Below are 17,039 nucleotides of genomic sequence, written 5' to 3'. Positions count from 1 at the left end.
TCTGTTGGAAGTAGGAGGTTCTAACCTCCACAGTACTATTTGTGTAGCAGATCTGGGTGAAATAGATCCAGGGGAAATACACACATGCACTGTTTTATATATATCATTGTTTTATTGCAATCCTAGGTACAAATAAAATAAACAAGAAGAGGGGTTACAGTTTTTTCAGATCAAATGAGAATCAATCTTACAATTTTTTGTTCGGTTCTCCAAACACTATCTTCTATTCAAAATGCTGTTTCTGGGTGAATATTCAATCTTTTATGACCATCATCTTTATTATTTACTAGTTTCTACTACCGTAAAGAGATTCTCTTACAACCTCCAATGCTGCATAATTATGACAGCCCACTTGCTTAATGCAGTATGTATTTCAAAATATACTTTATTATTACACTAAAAGTTATTTCTGTTCCTATTCTTGACTGTATCTTTTTTTCTAATCCTGATTATTTCATAACTTAGTCTCCATCCTGTTAATCCCAAGAATATCTCTTAGGTTTCTATTATCCAGACAGGCTATGTTTAACAGTTTGGGACGAGGGTTTATTTACTATCTTACAAAGAAAATGTGTGAATTTAATTTATTCATAATTAGTTATTTTTCTTATTGCAATGTCTTTCAACTCAGCCCACAGAGTGTCATTGTAAGACACTTCTTGTAAGTCTCTGAAATGTTCACTGATACAAAATGCTTTATGTGTGACTGGAATCCCTTTAGATTTTCTGTCAGATTTTGAGATGGACTTTCATTGTGCAAACCATGAAAAGCCTCTTGCATCCAAGTTCTTGCTAAATTTTAAGTTTCAGCAAAGTATAAATATAAATTTTGCATTCTGTTAAGTTTTGTGTGCCTGTTTCATTGCTTCTGCAAGAATGTTCTGACAAATGCAGCTGAAATACAGCGCATGCAGTTGTGAGTGGAAACAACTGTCATCTTTCTTTGTCCACAGTTTCTTTGCACAATGTTTCATTACCACCATATAATTACAAATACATGTACTTTCAGCAGTGATTAGCTATGAAAGAATGGGAGTGCTGTTTTATACATGATAGATTGTCTTGAACTCTGAGGCTGTTGTTCAATGAAATGGTGTTGAAGGACTATAATCGGCAAAACACACACAAACACACACACACACACACACACACACACACACACACACACACACACACACACACGCACACACACAAAAGCCTGTTTCATTTTTGTGACCAGTTTCAGGCCATAATGGCCCAAAAATGGTTTTGGTAATTAAATGAATTTGTTGCTGAAGGACCCTGATTCGATGCCTGGTACCTCTTCGGATTTTTCTGAGGTAGAGAGGTCTGGAATGGGATGCACTTAACCTCGTGAAGCCAAATGAGGAGCTGCTTGAAAAAAGAAGCAGTGGTATCACCAGCACTCATTTACTGTCAATAATGGCTGGAGGGATTGGTAGCATGCTAATCATATGCCACAAGACCATTCTGAGACTCGGAACAGGCCAAAGGCCTAATCCAGGAGTGGTGTTTATGTACAAATTCAAAGGCATTTGGGCTGCTTTCAGTATGCCTCAACAGCCTATAACAGAACAAAATTACGTTTAAAATATGTGTGCGTTGGTTCAACAATAGTTTTCTTGGCCACAGCTGTCTTGGTTTACATTTCCAAATACTCAAAAGTATTTAAGAAAAATATTTTGCAAACTTGAATTCATTGTCCACAAATTTCAAAGAAATAATGAAGTGTCATGTTACGTCAAAACTCCGTTTTGTATACTACCCCTACATTTCTCCTAAAGCCATTGTTATTTCTTTCTGTCCAGAAACTGTTGAAAATATGCTGCCTATCTTCAGAAGTAACATTTTCTGAACATTTACTTTTAGAAGAAGATTTGTATGCAGGGTTAACACATTTTGCTGAAAATATTGCACTGGTTTTAGATGTATAATCCGCTCCTCCTCTCTGCTTCTTTTTCTTGTATTGCATTTCCATTTATTGTTGTGATGCACTAACTTCCAGCCTCTTGCAAATTCAATTCCTTGTGTCGTGAGAGTATTAATGTCATCCAAGGCATTAGATGCAGTATTTAATGAGGCAGTCTCTCCTCCATTATCACTCACATGATGTGACTGAACACCCTCATGGTTAAGAGAACCTCACCATCAGAGTCCTCTGCATTGAATCTCTTAAGTGTCTATTTTAGGGGTAACTGCATTCCAGTGTAAAGAAAGTTTGTTTAGATACATTTATATAAATGTACAGCACTTGGCCAACCAAAATGAAAATTGAAAGTTGCATTCCTGGTGGTCTTTTTGTCAGGAGTGAGAGCTGCTTTTGTAGTTTTCTTAGGCTCTGAGAAAGTTTCGACAATGTTAATACCGTTGACTGGTGTTGAAGTGTCCAGATCATTTTTCTCCTAAATCGGGGAATGTACATAAAGACCTTTCTTACTTTCCATTGCAAACTTTCCATTGCAACAAATAATGTCTTACAATTTGTAATAGCTATACATATTGACTGAAAGTTTTCGGTTGATCATGCATTGAGATTGCAGGATACAATATTAATTCTTTAAGTACTTGAAATACTTATACATTTGCTTACCTGTACTAACTTAAGCATTACTTCCATGATCCTTTTTTTCTGCCTCTAATAGTATCCATTTTATTCTTCCTAGTCCACCATAAAATGCTGCTCCTAACATAAAGACATAGAGCCCTTTGCTATTTGCACATGATCAACAATTCATATGATAATATAGAAGTAATGTATCACTGAGAGGTAAACTATCATAAAAGCCAATATGATAAGGGGTGTGGTGGACTAAACTCAGCTCAGTTGTCATTTGATCACTTACCATTGCATATCGCTGAGCTCTGCTTGTACATACTATAATATTACATTGCTGATTTTTTTTCTGTGGGATATACACATATAACAGTTTACCTCTAAAAAAAAGTATGACTTAAACAAGCCACATGTGATAATGACCTCAAAATCATCATTTTCGCACTTACGATAGTTTACCTCTGTCATCCAGATTTGATAAGTGTTACATGCCAAGATGTTGATAAAGTTGTTTACTTACTATCAAGTTAGCTCATCAACTTTTAGTATTTGCTCATTTGGCAGATAATTTAGTCTTTTTCAGTGATTTTCTCAAATGTCGCAGTTTCGGCATCCTGTTTACTAACTGTTAGGAACTATAGGAAATGCATGCACCTAAGTAGGCTCTTAACATTTTTCTTTCCATTTATATTCTTATTTCGAAAAGTAAAGTTTTCAGTGAGTGCACACGGTATTGATTTATCAAATTTGAGCAATACATTATTCTCTTTAGCCAACTACCAAACAGTCAGTCATATTCATATTTATTGTTGTGTTGCAAATAATTTACTGGGAACAACTGAGTAAAATTTAGACACCTTCCACTGCTAGCACAACAGGCTGTGGAAACGAGCCAGTTAGGGCTGACTAGGTGAAGTTACATCAGGGGCTACTGACTGATGTGATAAGAACTTCCCCAATGTGTCAAGACAGTTACCACATGCTACGGCCAGACAAAGGGACTATATCCATAATAGCATTGATTCAGTAAAAAGGCAAAGCCTCTTGGTGTGGGTGACGTGATTGCTTCATGTCCAAGCCATTGTTCTGTTATGACTTAGATGACAAAAACCGATACATTAGCAACACAGTGATGGGCCAAGTTCATATAAATACTCCTCATTTCTAGACAGAGGCACTGCATCCTACCAGCCACCAGGTCGGAGGGAGAACCTGTGATGATCTGTGAGTGTATGTGGATCCACCATTTCCACCTCTGGACTCTGCTACTGTGGACTTTTTGTCCTCCAACCAGCAAGCCACCTACTGGCCTACAGTTTGATCAAAGTGCAATGCAGCCACTTTCACTTATGTGGGCCAACTCCTTCCTACCTGCCTCTACTCATTTTGGCAGACACTGCTGCTACTGTGAGCCAGTTCATGAGCCATTTCATTCAAGCTGGATCCAGAGCCTGATTCTGCATGCCCCACCCCATGCTGCCCAAGACTGCCAAGTTGCTACCATCAGCACTGCTCTGGCCAATCAATCGCTGCATGGCACTGGGCTGCCAGCTGACAGCCACACCTCTTTGCACACCACCTATTGCTTGTGTCCAGAGACGACGGCCTCTCTGAATATCATACTAATTGTTGTACTTGACAAACAAGAAGTGAATGTTACAACAATGATGTTTTCATGGCGCTATATCAAATGACTACCAGGTTATCCATTCATCATTCCAGTGCAATCCTGCCAAAGTAGAGGTCACACTAACAGCCTCTAAATTATTTGTACTTACCCATTTCAGTCAAAACTATACTTCTGCAACCTCACATCATTCTGCTTGTAGGATCAAACTTTAGAGATTGTATGGACATTTAATGCTTGAGGCACAGCTTTTTTAGGTGAACATTTTCTAACATTCCTCATATTGCATACAAATGTTTATTTTTCTGCCATGTAAAATATGAATTAAAACTTCAGCTTTCAGTAATGAAGTCTTGACATCAAGATGATGAGACGGGAAGAAGATAGTCATTTTTAGATTCAACATAAATTGGAAAGGAAACTTAATCACTGTATATACTCTCAAACCTATGTGTATAAACTTGTGTCTGAGTCCACAAGGCTTTCAGTATCTGGGCAAGAATGGGATTGGTGTTACATTTTGATATACATAGAGCAAAAAAAGTTTCTGTTAAAGACAAACCAGATTTCAAAACTAGACATTTACTGAATGTTTTTTAAAACACTGAGTACGATAAATAAGATGTTAAGTTACCACTCACCATAAAAGACATCTTTGTCTTTCAGTATACACAAATTAATTATCTACCTGCAGCTCTTATTTCTTTCTGCAGGCTATATTTAGCAAAATAGACAGAACCCTATCCAGACATGATTAGGCCTGATATCTACCTCCTTCAAAAAATTAAAAAGATGTGTGCTCTGTTAAAGGTAGTCTCACCCTCAGAGGCCCAGTAATTTATAATATTCCACGCGAGTACAGCAACAGTTGTACTAGACAGCCCCTACTTACTATGCCAGACTGTTGAGTGTGTTTATAGTTCTATACTAATATAAAAATTTGAAAAAGTTTGTGGTTTCCACGCACAGACTTCCAGACAAGAATTCAAATTACCTTAGATAACATCAACATTTTGCCCCACTATCGTCTTATTGGAGTACTGTTTACAGGGAGGCTGCTTCATCTTCTCAGTACACTCTGTAGCACATGTAAGGATCTATTCCTGGTGAAGGGCTTCTGATTATATCTAGAACAAAAGTGGGGCATTTTTAGCATCCCACCATGATAGACATTTTTGGAAGCCCTTTGAATGGTGTTTTCATATTTGTTGCATTGTAAACTGATAGACTACCTCCATTGTTGGGTGTATATCACTGCGGTAGCCTAGAAACCATACTGATTTCATGGTCATGTGGTCAGCCATTCATCCCACTGGGTGTTATTCATTAGCCACATTCCATCCATACTTGTACTTAGTGGGACCTCACCTTGCCTGACAACTTCTGCTGGTACTTCACTGACAGTTGCCATAGAGCAACACTAGTTCACTGTTTGTAGTCTGTTGGAATGTCACCACCTGCACTTTGAGCAGGCAGTGTTTCTTTAATCTGGTTCAAATTTTAGTCTGTCTGAACATGAAGGAAATTGATGTATCTTAGATACAGTTCCATTGATTATCTTCACTCATTTCACTTCTTAAATACAAATATTCATTTGTCTATGTATTTCTTCTGTTACAATTGGCATTAATTGTGGAGTTTTATCACCATTGGTCCCAACTTTTGACTTCCTTTTGTATATTTAGAAGCCAAAGGTTTCATAAAATACTATATCTTTGCTAGTCAGTAAGTCCTAAGATATTTTTTGTTGCCAACTGTAAGTAATGATCAGATTGGTAGAATCTTGTATGGTGCCCATATTATATGAAAGTTGGCAAATTGAGTTTTCCTCAACAGGCCTTCTTTGGCAAGGCCAAAGCATTTTTTACCAGTTGCTTACAAACTTCATGAATTCCTAAGAGATACAGCCCTAATCATCATTAAGATTGTAATTACTAATGGAAATAAAAATATGCCTAAGCATAAACATATATTTTTGAATATCGTAAAATGTGAGAATTTGTAGATGATGTGGGGCCAGCTTCATTTCAGCTGAACACATTGAGATTGGGGGGGGGGGGGGGGGGGGGGGGGGGTGCTAACAATCATTGACGTGCTGAGGGTAACATGAAAAAGACAGTCATTGAACATTAAGTTTCATTTGTATATACCATAATAAATAGTTGAATGAACTAGAAAATACGAGCATAAAAAGAGAGAGAATGTTTCAATAAAATTTTGTTTATGGAAATGTAGTCTCAATATTTTAGCTTTGAAATTGCTTGGTGCATTCGTGTAACTTAAGTTTTTCCTTCTGGGTTATTATTTATGTTTTGTGAATAATTTTTGTGTGTTACTGTCAGAACCAATGAAGAGCTAAAGACTCTCAGGAGTAATGAAGGACACTATTGCATTTTATAAATATCTTTTTGAAATGTAACATACAGTAAAATACAAATATTAGTGCATATCTTGTGAGCTAATACATTTTTTAGATTGAATGTCTTTTGAACAACAAAAACTTCTTCCATAACCACAACAGCACATGTGTTCATCATTATCATACCAATAACTCTTACTATAACAACAAAAACAATCACCCAGAACTGCGCGTCAGGGGAGACTTACCAGACAAGAAGGAGAAAGAATCTCATCCGATGCCGTCCCTAACAATCAGTCTTTCATTCTCATCCCATCCGGTAAGTCTCCTCTGACCCACAGTTCTGGAAGACTTTCTCAAAATCTGCCTCTTCTCCTAGGCCTCTCCAGTCCTTTTCCTTCATCCCTCTTCCTTCCCCTTCAACCCATGTGCCTGAAGAAGGAGCTACTGGCTCTGAAGGCTTGCCTAATTATAACATTCTTTTATGTATGTGTTCTGCCGCCGCTTGGTGAGTAGATTCTTTTATCCATCCTAACTCTTACTATGTTCACAGAAAACACCTCTGTGGACACACAATCAATTTGTGATCTAGACTTTTTGAATTATGTCTTTTCAAACATTTTATTCTTAAATTAATGTATTTTTCATTTCAAAATTAATCTTTTATGTTGAAATTTGGTTACTTAACAGGCTTGTTAATGAACTTGTGCCTTTGTTACCAAAATGTATATCATTCTAAGTCATCGCTCGCACGTAGTTGTTTCCTTACAAGCTCGTGTAATGAATTGTGGATTGGTTTTAACATGCCATTTAGGTGAATAAATTCATTGTTTGAGCCTTCTTCTGCCTGAATGAGGTTGGGAACTTAAGCGTAATTATTGAAGTCAGTGAAATTATTAAACTTCTATGAACAAACTTTTCCATGCAAGGAATTTGGAAAAGCTAAAATCTGAGTTTGTGAGGTCAAAGATTTAGATATTGTATTTTATTTTCAGATGTTGTACTGGTTTGTGGGTGAATTATATAATAATTTTACTGGTTTGTGGGTGAATTATATAATAATTTATCTGCAAAATTGTGTGTTAGAACCAAATTAACGCTATACTTATTCCATAAAAACACGGGAGAACTGCAGAGTATCAGTAACTTCCTGCCACGATATTTCGGCATAGAGTCTTCTGGCCATCTTCAAGTGAATGCCACTGTAGTAGTACTACTACATGTTTAGTACATCATTTCATTTTTGTTCATGTACAACTGCACTATTATTTGCCTCAAACTTGCCTGGGATCCCTAAAGTTTAGGGATCCCAGACAAGTTTGAGGCAAATAATAGTGCAGTTGTATATGAACAAAAATGAAATGATGTACTAAAATTTGTGTGACATATGTGGAGACTTCGCACCTTGTTATCAAATTTTATCTTGTCACTAAACATTGTGAATTAAGACCCTGGACTCACATTTGGGAGGTGTGAGGTAAAAGCCACAAGAACAAAGTAAATACTAGGATGGTGCCTTTGAAACTGTCTTTGTGATTGCCTGTCTCCACCACCACCACCACCACCACCACCACCACCACCTAGTTCAATCTCTGCAGGATACTAAACGTAAAGCTTCCTCCTTGTTCTGCTGTGTCTCTCTGGATGAGGAGTTCTTGATCACTGCCCCAACCCCCCCCCCCCCCCCCCCCCCTTCTGATGATGATGGATCTTGTGAAATTTCTAGAATTAAGTCAGTAACTGAAAAACACTTTTTTTTTTTTAACAGCATGCAGTATAGTGGAAGCCCTAGAAGCTGCAACATTGCACCCAGCAAAAGCACTGGGCATTGACCAAACAAAAGGGAGTCTTCACTTTGGAGCAGATGCTGATTTTATTTTTCTGGGAAAAGATATGGATTTGTGGTCAACATGGATCAGTGGAGAATGTGTCTACCAAGCTAAAGGCAAGACAGAGGCTGCTTGCTTTTGTAAAGTAAAGAGAAAGTGATTTTAAAAAGGAGATAAGGTATGATACTTCATCTAATATTTTTCTTGACACTATCTGAGAAATTTACCTTTTGTGGTGAAAGCTCTTTTTATATATTTCATTTTCTTTAAGACTACAAGAGATACTGGTGAAAGACCTCTGTGAAGCATATCTCATTTTGGTGGAGCCACAACTATATCATGAAATGGGAAACAGAAGAAGTGCACATTTGTTACTTGAAACAGTTAATGTAAGAATAGTTTCTCATCATAATATATTCTTATTTGTTGGTAATTGCATAAAAATAAGTTGTTCATCCATTGAATAAATATATTTCTATACAAATAACAGTTTTTTAAAATTTCTTTACATGGAAATTTAGATACACTCAAAGCTCAACTACTACACATGCAAGAGCTAAGTGAAAGTTATCATACAGCCACAGCAGACATGAACTATGTATTTAGTCACTTATTTATTTATTTACCTCCTCCTCCTCACCCACCCCCCTCCTTGATATATTACCTTTTTCTGATCTTTTTAAAGTTATACACAAGCAGTTGCGCTCATATCTTATTATAGTGTAAGTGCATCAAAGAAATTTGTCCTAATGATGAAATGGGGTTATGTGCTCACTTGTGGCACTATTTGTTTGGGAGAAGGATAGGATTTTGCCAAGGGTACACATCATCATTTATTATGTTCCACACCAATCTAATAAGCCATCTCTCTCTCTCTCTCTCTCTCTCTCTCTCTCTCTCTCTCTCTCTCTCTCTTTCTCTCATTGCACGAGGTGTGATCAAAAAATAATCAGACTTTTTTTTAATTTTGTGGGCTTAAGACATACGGTTTTCAAAAACATTTTTTATCCTGTTGGTACAAACATTTCTGATGTATGTTTGCAGTTTCAGCTGTTTTGAATGGTTAATATATTATTGACAGTTGAAAAGAACATAAATGTTTTTGTGTGCTTGATGAATTCTTACTTTAAAAAATGGTGGATCAAAGAATTTGCATTAAATTTTGCTTCAAAAATGGAATAAAGTGCAGCACCATATTTGAAGTGTTGACTGTGGCTTTTAGCGAATCTCTATGAGTAAGACAAGAGTTTGCGAGTGGTGTAAACATTTCAAAGGGGGTGAAGAGGATATCGAAAACGATGATTGCCCTGGACACCCAAGCACATCAATTGCTGATGACAATGTGGAACAAGCAAAGAAAATGGTCCTGCAAAATCACTGAAATACCATCAGAGAGGTTGCTGATGTGAGCATATCCTTTGGCTCATGCCAAGCAATATTTCTGGTGTTCTGAGCATGATATGTGTAAGAGTAAACTTTGTTCTGAAATTGTTGGATTCCAACAAAAATGATAATGTGTGTGCATTGCCCAGGAATTTCTGTATAAAGTCAACAGTGATCTTGAACTTCTAAAGAAGATTATAACAGCCAACGAAACACGGGTACTATGTCTAAACCAAGGCCCATTTGTCCCAATGGAGACTGTCTGAAGACCCAAAATCAAAAACAGTTTGACGAGTTCGATCACGTTGTGAAAGTTCTTCTCACTACTTTCTGTGATTACAAGGGTATAGTGCACTATGATATCTTGCCTTATGGTTTTACGGTCACTAAGGAATACTACATGGAAGTTATTTATTTGTGCTGTCTGTGTGAAACAATTCAGAGAAAACAACAAAAATTGTGGCAAAACCACTCAAGGCATTTGCCTCATTGTAAAGCTCACAGCTCAATTCTTGTTCATGATTTTCTGTCAAAAAACAAAACTATTATGTTGCCTTGGACACCATATTTTCCATACATAGTTCCCTGCCACTTCTTTCGATTTCCGAGGCTGAAAAGCACCATCATTTTGTCACCATTGATGAGACACAGACATAATTACCGAAGGAGTTGGTCACCATAATGAAAAATGATTTCCAGAAATGCTTCCAAAATTCGTCTAAGAGTGCACTTCTAAGTAATTTGGTGCATACCTTACAATTATGACAAGTTGTGGTTCATCTTGGATAGCTGTTGACTTGTCCAAAGCCAAATGCATTGCTGGGTAGTCACTTATCTTTGCAAGATGCTTTCAGTATCATCACTAATAATGTGTCTAGGAAAGGGTGTTTGGTAAACAAGTTTTTATAGAATGTAATTTTTGTGGCCTAAAATAGAAACAACTTGTGCCATATTGCTCTTTACAAACTCCCCCCCCCCCCCCTCCCCCGCAATATTAAAAGCCAAGACATAGCTTCAGTTGTTAAACCTGCTTCCCTGGTAGACGTGGTCATAATCTTACCCTGCCCTTCAACTTTTTCCTTCAACAATGACAGTTTAGTTTTCCTTAACTGTGAATCAGCAAGAAAGTCTCTTACTGGAACCACTTTGGTTAATGTCATGATGGGGTCTGAGATTACTGGCTTTGTACTGTGTCAATGTCATTTGACAAAAAGGCACATTGGTTTGTCGTTCCTTTCTACAAAACGAATTGTTCATTCCACTCCTTAGAAACGTTCTGTTCTCTTTCATATTTATGCTTCTTAGATAACATTGTAACTGTTAGGGCACCAGAAATAATCATAAGTTTACGTAAACAGTATTATTGCAGGAGAAAAGTGATCGCATTATTAGCTACAAATGTGACTGGCTATTGACTGCGGTACCTCCACCCAGCACGGTGCAGCACTGCCAAGTCGACAAAAAGGTTTCACAGTTATCAGTTTGAGGAAGGAGTTTCATTTGTATTATATAAATATGTATCATTATTTGCCTTTTAAAATTTTAAATGTTTATTATTTTTATTTTTTATTTATTTATATACTTGGTTTCAAGAGCTACACACGTTGAAGCAAAAGGCACATGCAGCTATCTTTGTTGTGACCACTTCTTCTCTATAGCATCAATTCAAAACTCATAGAAACCTGTTGTCTCCTCTCTTCACTCTGTGTAATGCTTACTCTGTCACTTCCCTCCAAGCTGCAGCTGAGGTCTAATTTGTTAACCAGATATAAAGCAAAGGGCAATACATGTATTTGTATCAATACTTGTCTTGTTTAATGTTGCCAGCTACATTAGACATGTAGGACGAATTACAACAGGTGAAGACCATGCATTTATGAAACATCTGTGTAAACTATTCCTCACTGACATGTATAAGATGGTCAGAATGGATTTCAGTGGGACAGAAAATGATGTAACAATGTACTTAACATCTTATTTCTGAAGCATGTGAAAAGATACTAAAAGCCAATTGTTGTGTGAGAAAATTCAGACAGTGAAATGAAAAGACCTTTACACTGCACTTAGGAAACGGAATAAATCACATAAGAGCACAAAATATGCAGGACGGAGGAAATTAGTGACTGTATAAAATTTTCAATTTGAGTCTTGGTAATCAGGAGACCAGTGGTCGGGACCATACTTACACAAATTAGCACTAACATGTGTAATGGGAAGATGGACTCAGGGAAACACACATATCCAACAAATCTTCATTTTGTACTATGAAAAGCTTCCCAACTTGTACATGGGAAACAACTGGAGCCAACTGCAGTGTGATTGTTGTGGACGTGGTGCCACATATATGAAGAAGTATGCAGTAATAACTGTGTGAAGTAATGAAATACTTGTAAAGTGTTACTTTTTGATGGTTACTGACAGTCAGTGAATCTGGTTACTAGCCAAGTAAATTGGAGTTTTGAACTAGGGTGCTCTTGCTGGTCATCTACATCGCTTTCTTAGGAGACAACATGGGGAAATTGATGGTGCTGTCGGTTGACAAAAGACAGGAGATGCACACTGACACTGTCTCTCTTGCAGAGAACAAGTTCATTGACGTTCATGTACTAGTTTCGCAAAAGTGCTTTATCTGTAAATATTATTACACTTGTAATCAGACAATAACATATTGTTCAGATATGTCAAAACAGAAATTGGATGTATGGCAATTTGTTCAAAGAATGGAGAACAGAAACATGTTACACGTGTCTTATGTCACATTTGGAGGAGCGTCTAAATCACAACAGTCATTTAGACCAAATAGGTTTTTATGAATGATGACAGGGAGAGTCTAACAGGAACAGAGAGCAGATGTACCGTATTTACTCGAATCTAAGCCGCACTTTTTTCCGGTTTTTGTAATCCAAAAAACTGCCTGCGGCTTAGAATCGAGTGCAAAGTAAGCTGAAGTTCAAAAAATGTTGGTAGGTGCCGCCACAACTAAGTTCTGCCATTGAATATATGTAGTGCTACACAGGCATGCTTTGCAGGCACAAAGATAAATACTGGCGCCAAAACCTCTGCGTCAGTAAATAAATAAAAAAAAAAGTGGGAGACGGGCTTTTTTTCCTCCGCCCCGTGTTTCAACCACTGCGTTTTCATACATAATCCATCGAAATAGATACAAATTCTGTATTGTTCATCTTCCAATGTTGCCGCATTTCAATGTACTACGAAAATCCAATTGGCGAGACTGTTCAGGGATGTTTGTCAATACGGCCAACTCTACGTTCAGAATTTTTACCTACCTGTGAGCAGAGATGGTTGCTAATAGGAACTTTTATGAATTGTGAATCACATGCAGTATTCTCTTCACCTTAAGAATAATACAAATATAAACATTTTTCCATGTGTTCTTTAGTGTTTGCTGCTATCTCATTTAAATCCTTTCTGCCTAATAAACTACGAAACTAGAGTGAGACAACAGCAAACGTGGAAGAATATACATAATATGTCCTGTTTATATTTGTGTTATTCTTATGCGTAATAGTGATACAGTCAGAAATGAAGCACGGCAATTGACTAGATTTTTAAATCTAAGACGACTCTAATTTCTGTGCAGAATGTAATGTACTAAATAGGCGTCTGCAAAGATTTTCAAACGGAGAAAAATTTTCGCTAAACTCTCGTTCAGAACATCTTCTATCATACGCAGTCTATTATTTGGTTCTTGTTGATCATTATCAAATTGTAAGCGGCGGTAGGATGCACAAAAGCAAGCTATGCTGCTTGCGGCGATAGGCCATAAACACTCATTATCTGAATGCGACAAACAATGCACGACACAGTACAGTAATGCATCTTCAGCTTAGAGTGACGTCATCAGCTATAAAAAAAAAAAAAAAAAACAGCACATATCAGATCAAAGAAAAATAAGCAGTCAATTCAAACCAGACGAAGTACGTGAAAAAGGAAGGGTACCTGCATAAATTCGGACGGAGCGCCTGACACATAGCAATGGTGACACATAGCAATGGCTACCTGGTAAAGTTTAACTGCTAAGCTTATGACTCAAACCAAACTACTGTAGCTGTATCGTCATTCATTTCGACCTAAATTGTGTCTCATATTACAATGGACCAACTTTGTTTCGATTTTGAGGTGTGGCCAAAAACTTCTCTCTCCCCTTGAATTTCGAGTCTCAAATTTCAGGTGCGGCTTAGATTCGAGTAAATACGGTAAGGTCCCTCTATATAGGTGGGAGATCAGAACGACTTACTGCCATTTACAGTATTAGAGTTTAATTCCCAGTAAATGTGATGGATCTTATTTTGGTTTAGCCATAAAGTATGTTGTAACAGTATGAGTCAAGATAGATGTAACGGAACTTGAATAGCGTATTTGCCTCTATTGGTCCTGTCTGCATATTTATATATAATATTGCACGAATAAAGGCTGGGTGAGTGTAAAGCTATTGTTAAAAACACACGCCGCGCGATTTGTTACGATTTGGTCGGTCATAATAATAATAATAACATGCTTTTGAATACAATTAAAATATATTGGCAATACCTGTTTTGTGTTATTGGAAATAATATGTAGTAAATTAATGAGTAAGGTAGCCGATTCTATAAGAAGAGGTAAAATTGGGCATATTGAGGTGTTTTACTTTATATCGACGAAGCCGATGATACGACGTCATTTTTTTCTTTTACTCTTAGAAATAAACAAGTAAAGAAGTGCTAATTGTGCGTTGTGAAAAAATATAGGGGCGGGTTTTAAATAATCACGGTATATGATCAGAGTAACAAAAGGACAATTAGTTACACGAAATCGCGGATAGCGAAGTATGGTCATTAAATTGAGTACATGTACAGGGCGGTCAATTCCGGGATAAATCTATATGCATCTCACAAGGTACGGGGAATGGAGACCTTTTTATATCGCGGTGAGCGGGCTCCAATTTATGAAAAGGAGAAGAACGTTAACTTTTATGCGAACTCTTAATAATAGCAGATCGGAAAGAAAAGTGTGTAATTGTCTTACGCCTAACAAACATTCGTGGAGGGCGGTGGCTAAACTAGAAGAGCCAGTAACAAAATACTGTATCATTATCATTGACTGTTGGTGTCAAGCAACCAAAACTGTTCATCAAAGGGTTCCAATGAAACTTGGAAGTTAGGGTTCAGGCACTCGCACATACTCCACATCAGGGTGTGAATGAGTGGTGAATGCGAAATAAAACTGTGAACAAAGTTACGTTAAATAAAACAGAAGAAACAAGACAGTTTGGTCATACCTGTTGTTATTCTATAAACTGTAACATTTCTTATTGTTGTATGAAGCCTTTATAGATGATCTTTATGACAATTTGCTTCGAAGGGATCTCGTTAAGAGTTAAGTTTTGGGGACCTGGTCAAGAGGGGGTAGTTCGTAGATCCTAACTACTGCAGCTATTCTGGAATCAGGTCCTACCGTGACCGTTATGTGTTGTCAATGACTTAAGGTTACCATATCTGATGCTCTTAAGGTCAACCCGCCTTTCCACTTCCTATAACGGTGCCTCACGGCAACAACGACAATGCCGACGATGAAGGAAGATACAGTAGAATGTGTCATTTAGTAAGTATCGGAACCCTGTGCAGGGCAAAGATGAAATATAAACATGCCTGTACCAAAAATAAATGTGCTTGAAAAGAAAGACAAACATATGCTTGTATTCTCATGTTTTCTTAAGACGATATCAAATTTTTGTTTCTTCATTTGCCTCTTCCTATCCGTGATTTTGGTTGGACGTGTCACATGTGTGTTAGAAACTTATGTGTATTTGTGTATAACGTTTTTACAATATATCTCCTGGAAAGGGAGGCAGTTTCATTCTTTTCTAACTTCCAGTAAAAATGATACTGGAGGCACTGCAGCCTGAAATCTGTGGATATAACAGTAACATCATTTATGAATTTGTTATACTGCATTCTTGATCAGAACAATGGACAATACTTCTTTTTCTTCAAAAAAGAAGAGGTAAATATCTCTCTGTTCAAAGGAGAGTTTATGTATTAATGAGTTTAGACTGTTTCAGTGGTAACCGTAGCGAGACTGTGGAAGTGCGAACTTAAGGTGAGTGTATTGCTGCTGAGGAAAGTCTCCTCCAATCACACACCTTGAAATAATCCACATCTCGTGCATCTCCCTTACAGAGGCGGTATAACTGGTGACCGTAAAATGGACAGTGTCAGGTATACATAATTGAAGTAAAAATATGTGAAACATGTAAAAAATTTTCCATTGTATTAATTATCTTTTGTTTTCTTTGTAACATGAAACAAATAATATTGCCAAGAGAAACAGAGGCAGGATTACAAAAGAAGGATATGCATGGATGGAGAGTATAATTTGTATGGAAACAACAAGAATAAGAAATTGTGAAACACTTCGAGAAGATAGAAAAATTCTTACTTATAGCTTGCATGGCAGCACTTGGTAGCACCTCACTTGTACCTAACAGTAGTAGTACCTCCCATCTCCTATTCTAAAAACTGGAGCTCTGAGAATCGAAGTGTGACAACAGCGAGTTACAGTATATGTTCGCAACATGTCACAGTATTATTTAGAACAGGATATCTATTTTAAAATTTTGCAATCACTAGGACAGGAATGGATACAGCAGATAAGACCATTGTTGATAATTCAGTAATTAATGTAAAAGCACAAAATGTTTCCACTACTAATGCGTCAACAAATGATAGTGACTGCATTATTTAAGCCGAACTATGAGTGAGGGTACCAGTATTGTGATTAATGACATGACTTTACTTACGGTAGATGAAATAAATTCATCAATATCAACAGGGGGCATTTTTTCACATGAGGCTACTGGAAGTGCAGTAGTGCAGATCTAAAATCTCTGCATCATGTGAAACGGTCTTGAATGTAATCAGATATGACTCAGTAGGCATTCAGAATGATACCCCAACATTGATACAACTTATGCAGGGGATGATGAAAACTCTTAATGATTTTAGCAATGAACAAACACAAAACTTTAATGGTTAATCGCAGAAAGTTAATAATTTAACACAAAAGGTTGAAGCTTCTTCAAAATAACAAACAAAAACATTTAACAATTTTAAGAATTATTTGACACAAAAATTTGAGGACTTTCAACCAAACAAATGCAAAAATTTGATGACCTAAGTAAAAAGTTGCACACTGACCTGTCAAATCATTTAACATGCAAGTTGTCCGAAATGGGAAAAGAAGGGTAGAGCTCTTCACAGATCTGTCGCAGGAAATAGATAAGCTACT

General features: G+C 37.0%; 1 protein-coding gene across 1 annotated transcript in view; it reads left to right on the top strand.

Annotated features, from left to right (window-relative positions):
- Window positions 1-8,856, top strand: part of LOC126281192 (N-acetylglucosamine-6-phosphate deacetylase) — a 106,081-nt gene extending 97,225 nt beyond the window's left edge. The window contains exons 8-9 of the mRNA XM_049979900.1: window positions 8,309-8,547; window positions 8,641-8,856. Of these exons, the coding sequence (XP_049835857.1) occupies window positions 8,309-8,529 (221 nt within the window). The 3' untranslated portion in view covers window positions 8,530-8,547; window positions 8,641-8,856. The remainder of the gene's footprint in view (window positions 1-8,308; window positions 8,548-8,640) is intronic.
- The last annotated feature ends 8,183 nt before the right edge of the window (window positions 8,857-17,039 follow it).

Source organism: Schistocerca gregaria, chromosome 7 (assembly GCF_023897955.1).
Source record: "Schistocerca gregaria isolate iqSchGreg1 chromosome 7, iqSchGreg1.2, whole genome shotgun sequence".
Taxonomy (NCBI): Eukaryota; Metazoa; Arthropoda; class Insecta; order Orthoptera; family Acrididae; genus Schistocerca; species Schistocerca gregaria.
Note: the sequence above shows the minus strand (reverse complement) of the source record. Positions and strands in the feature narration are given on the sequence as shown.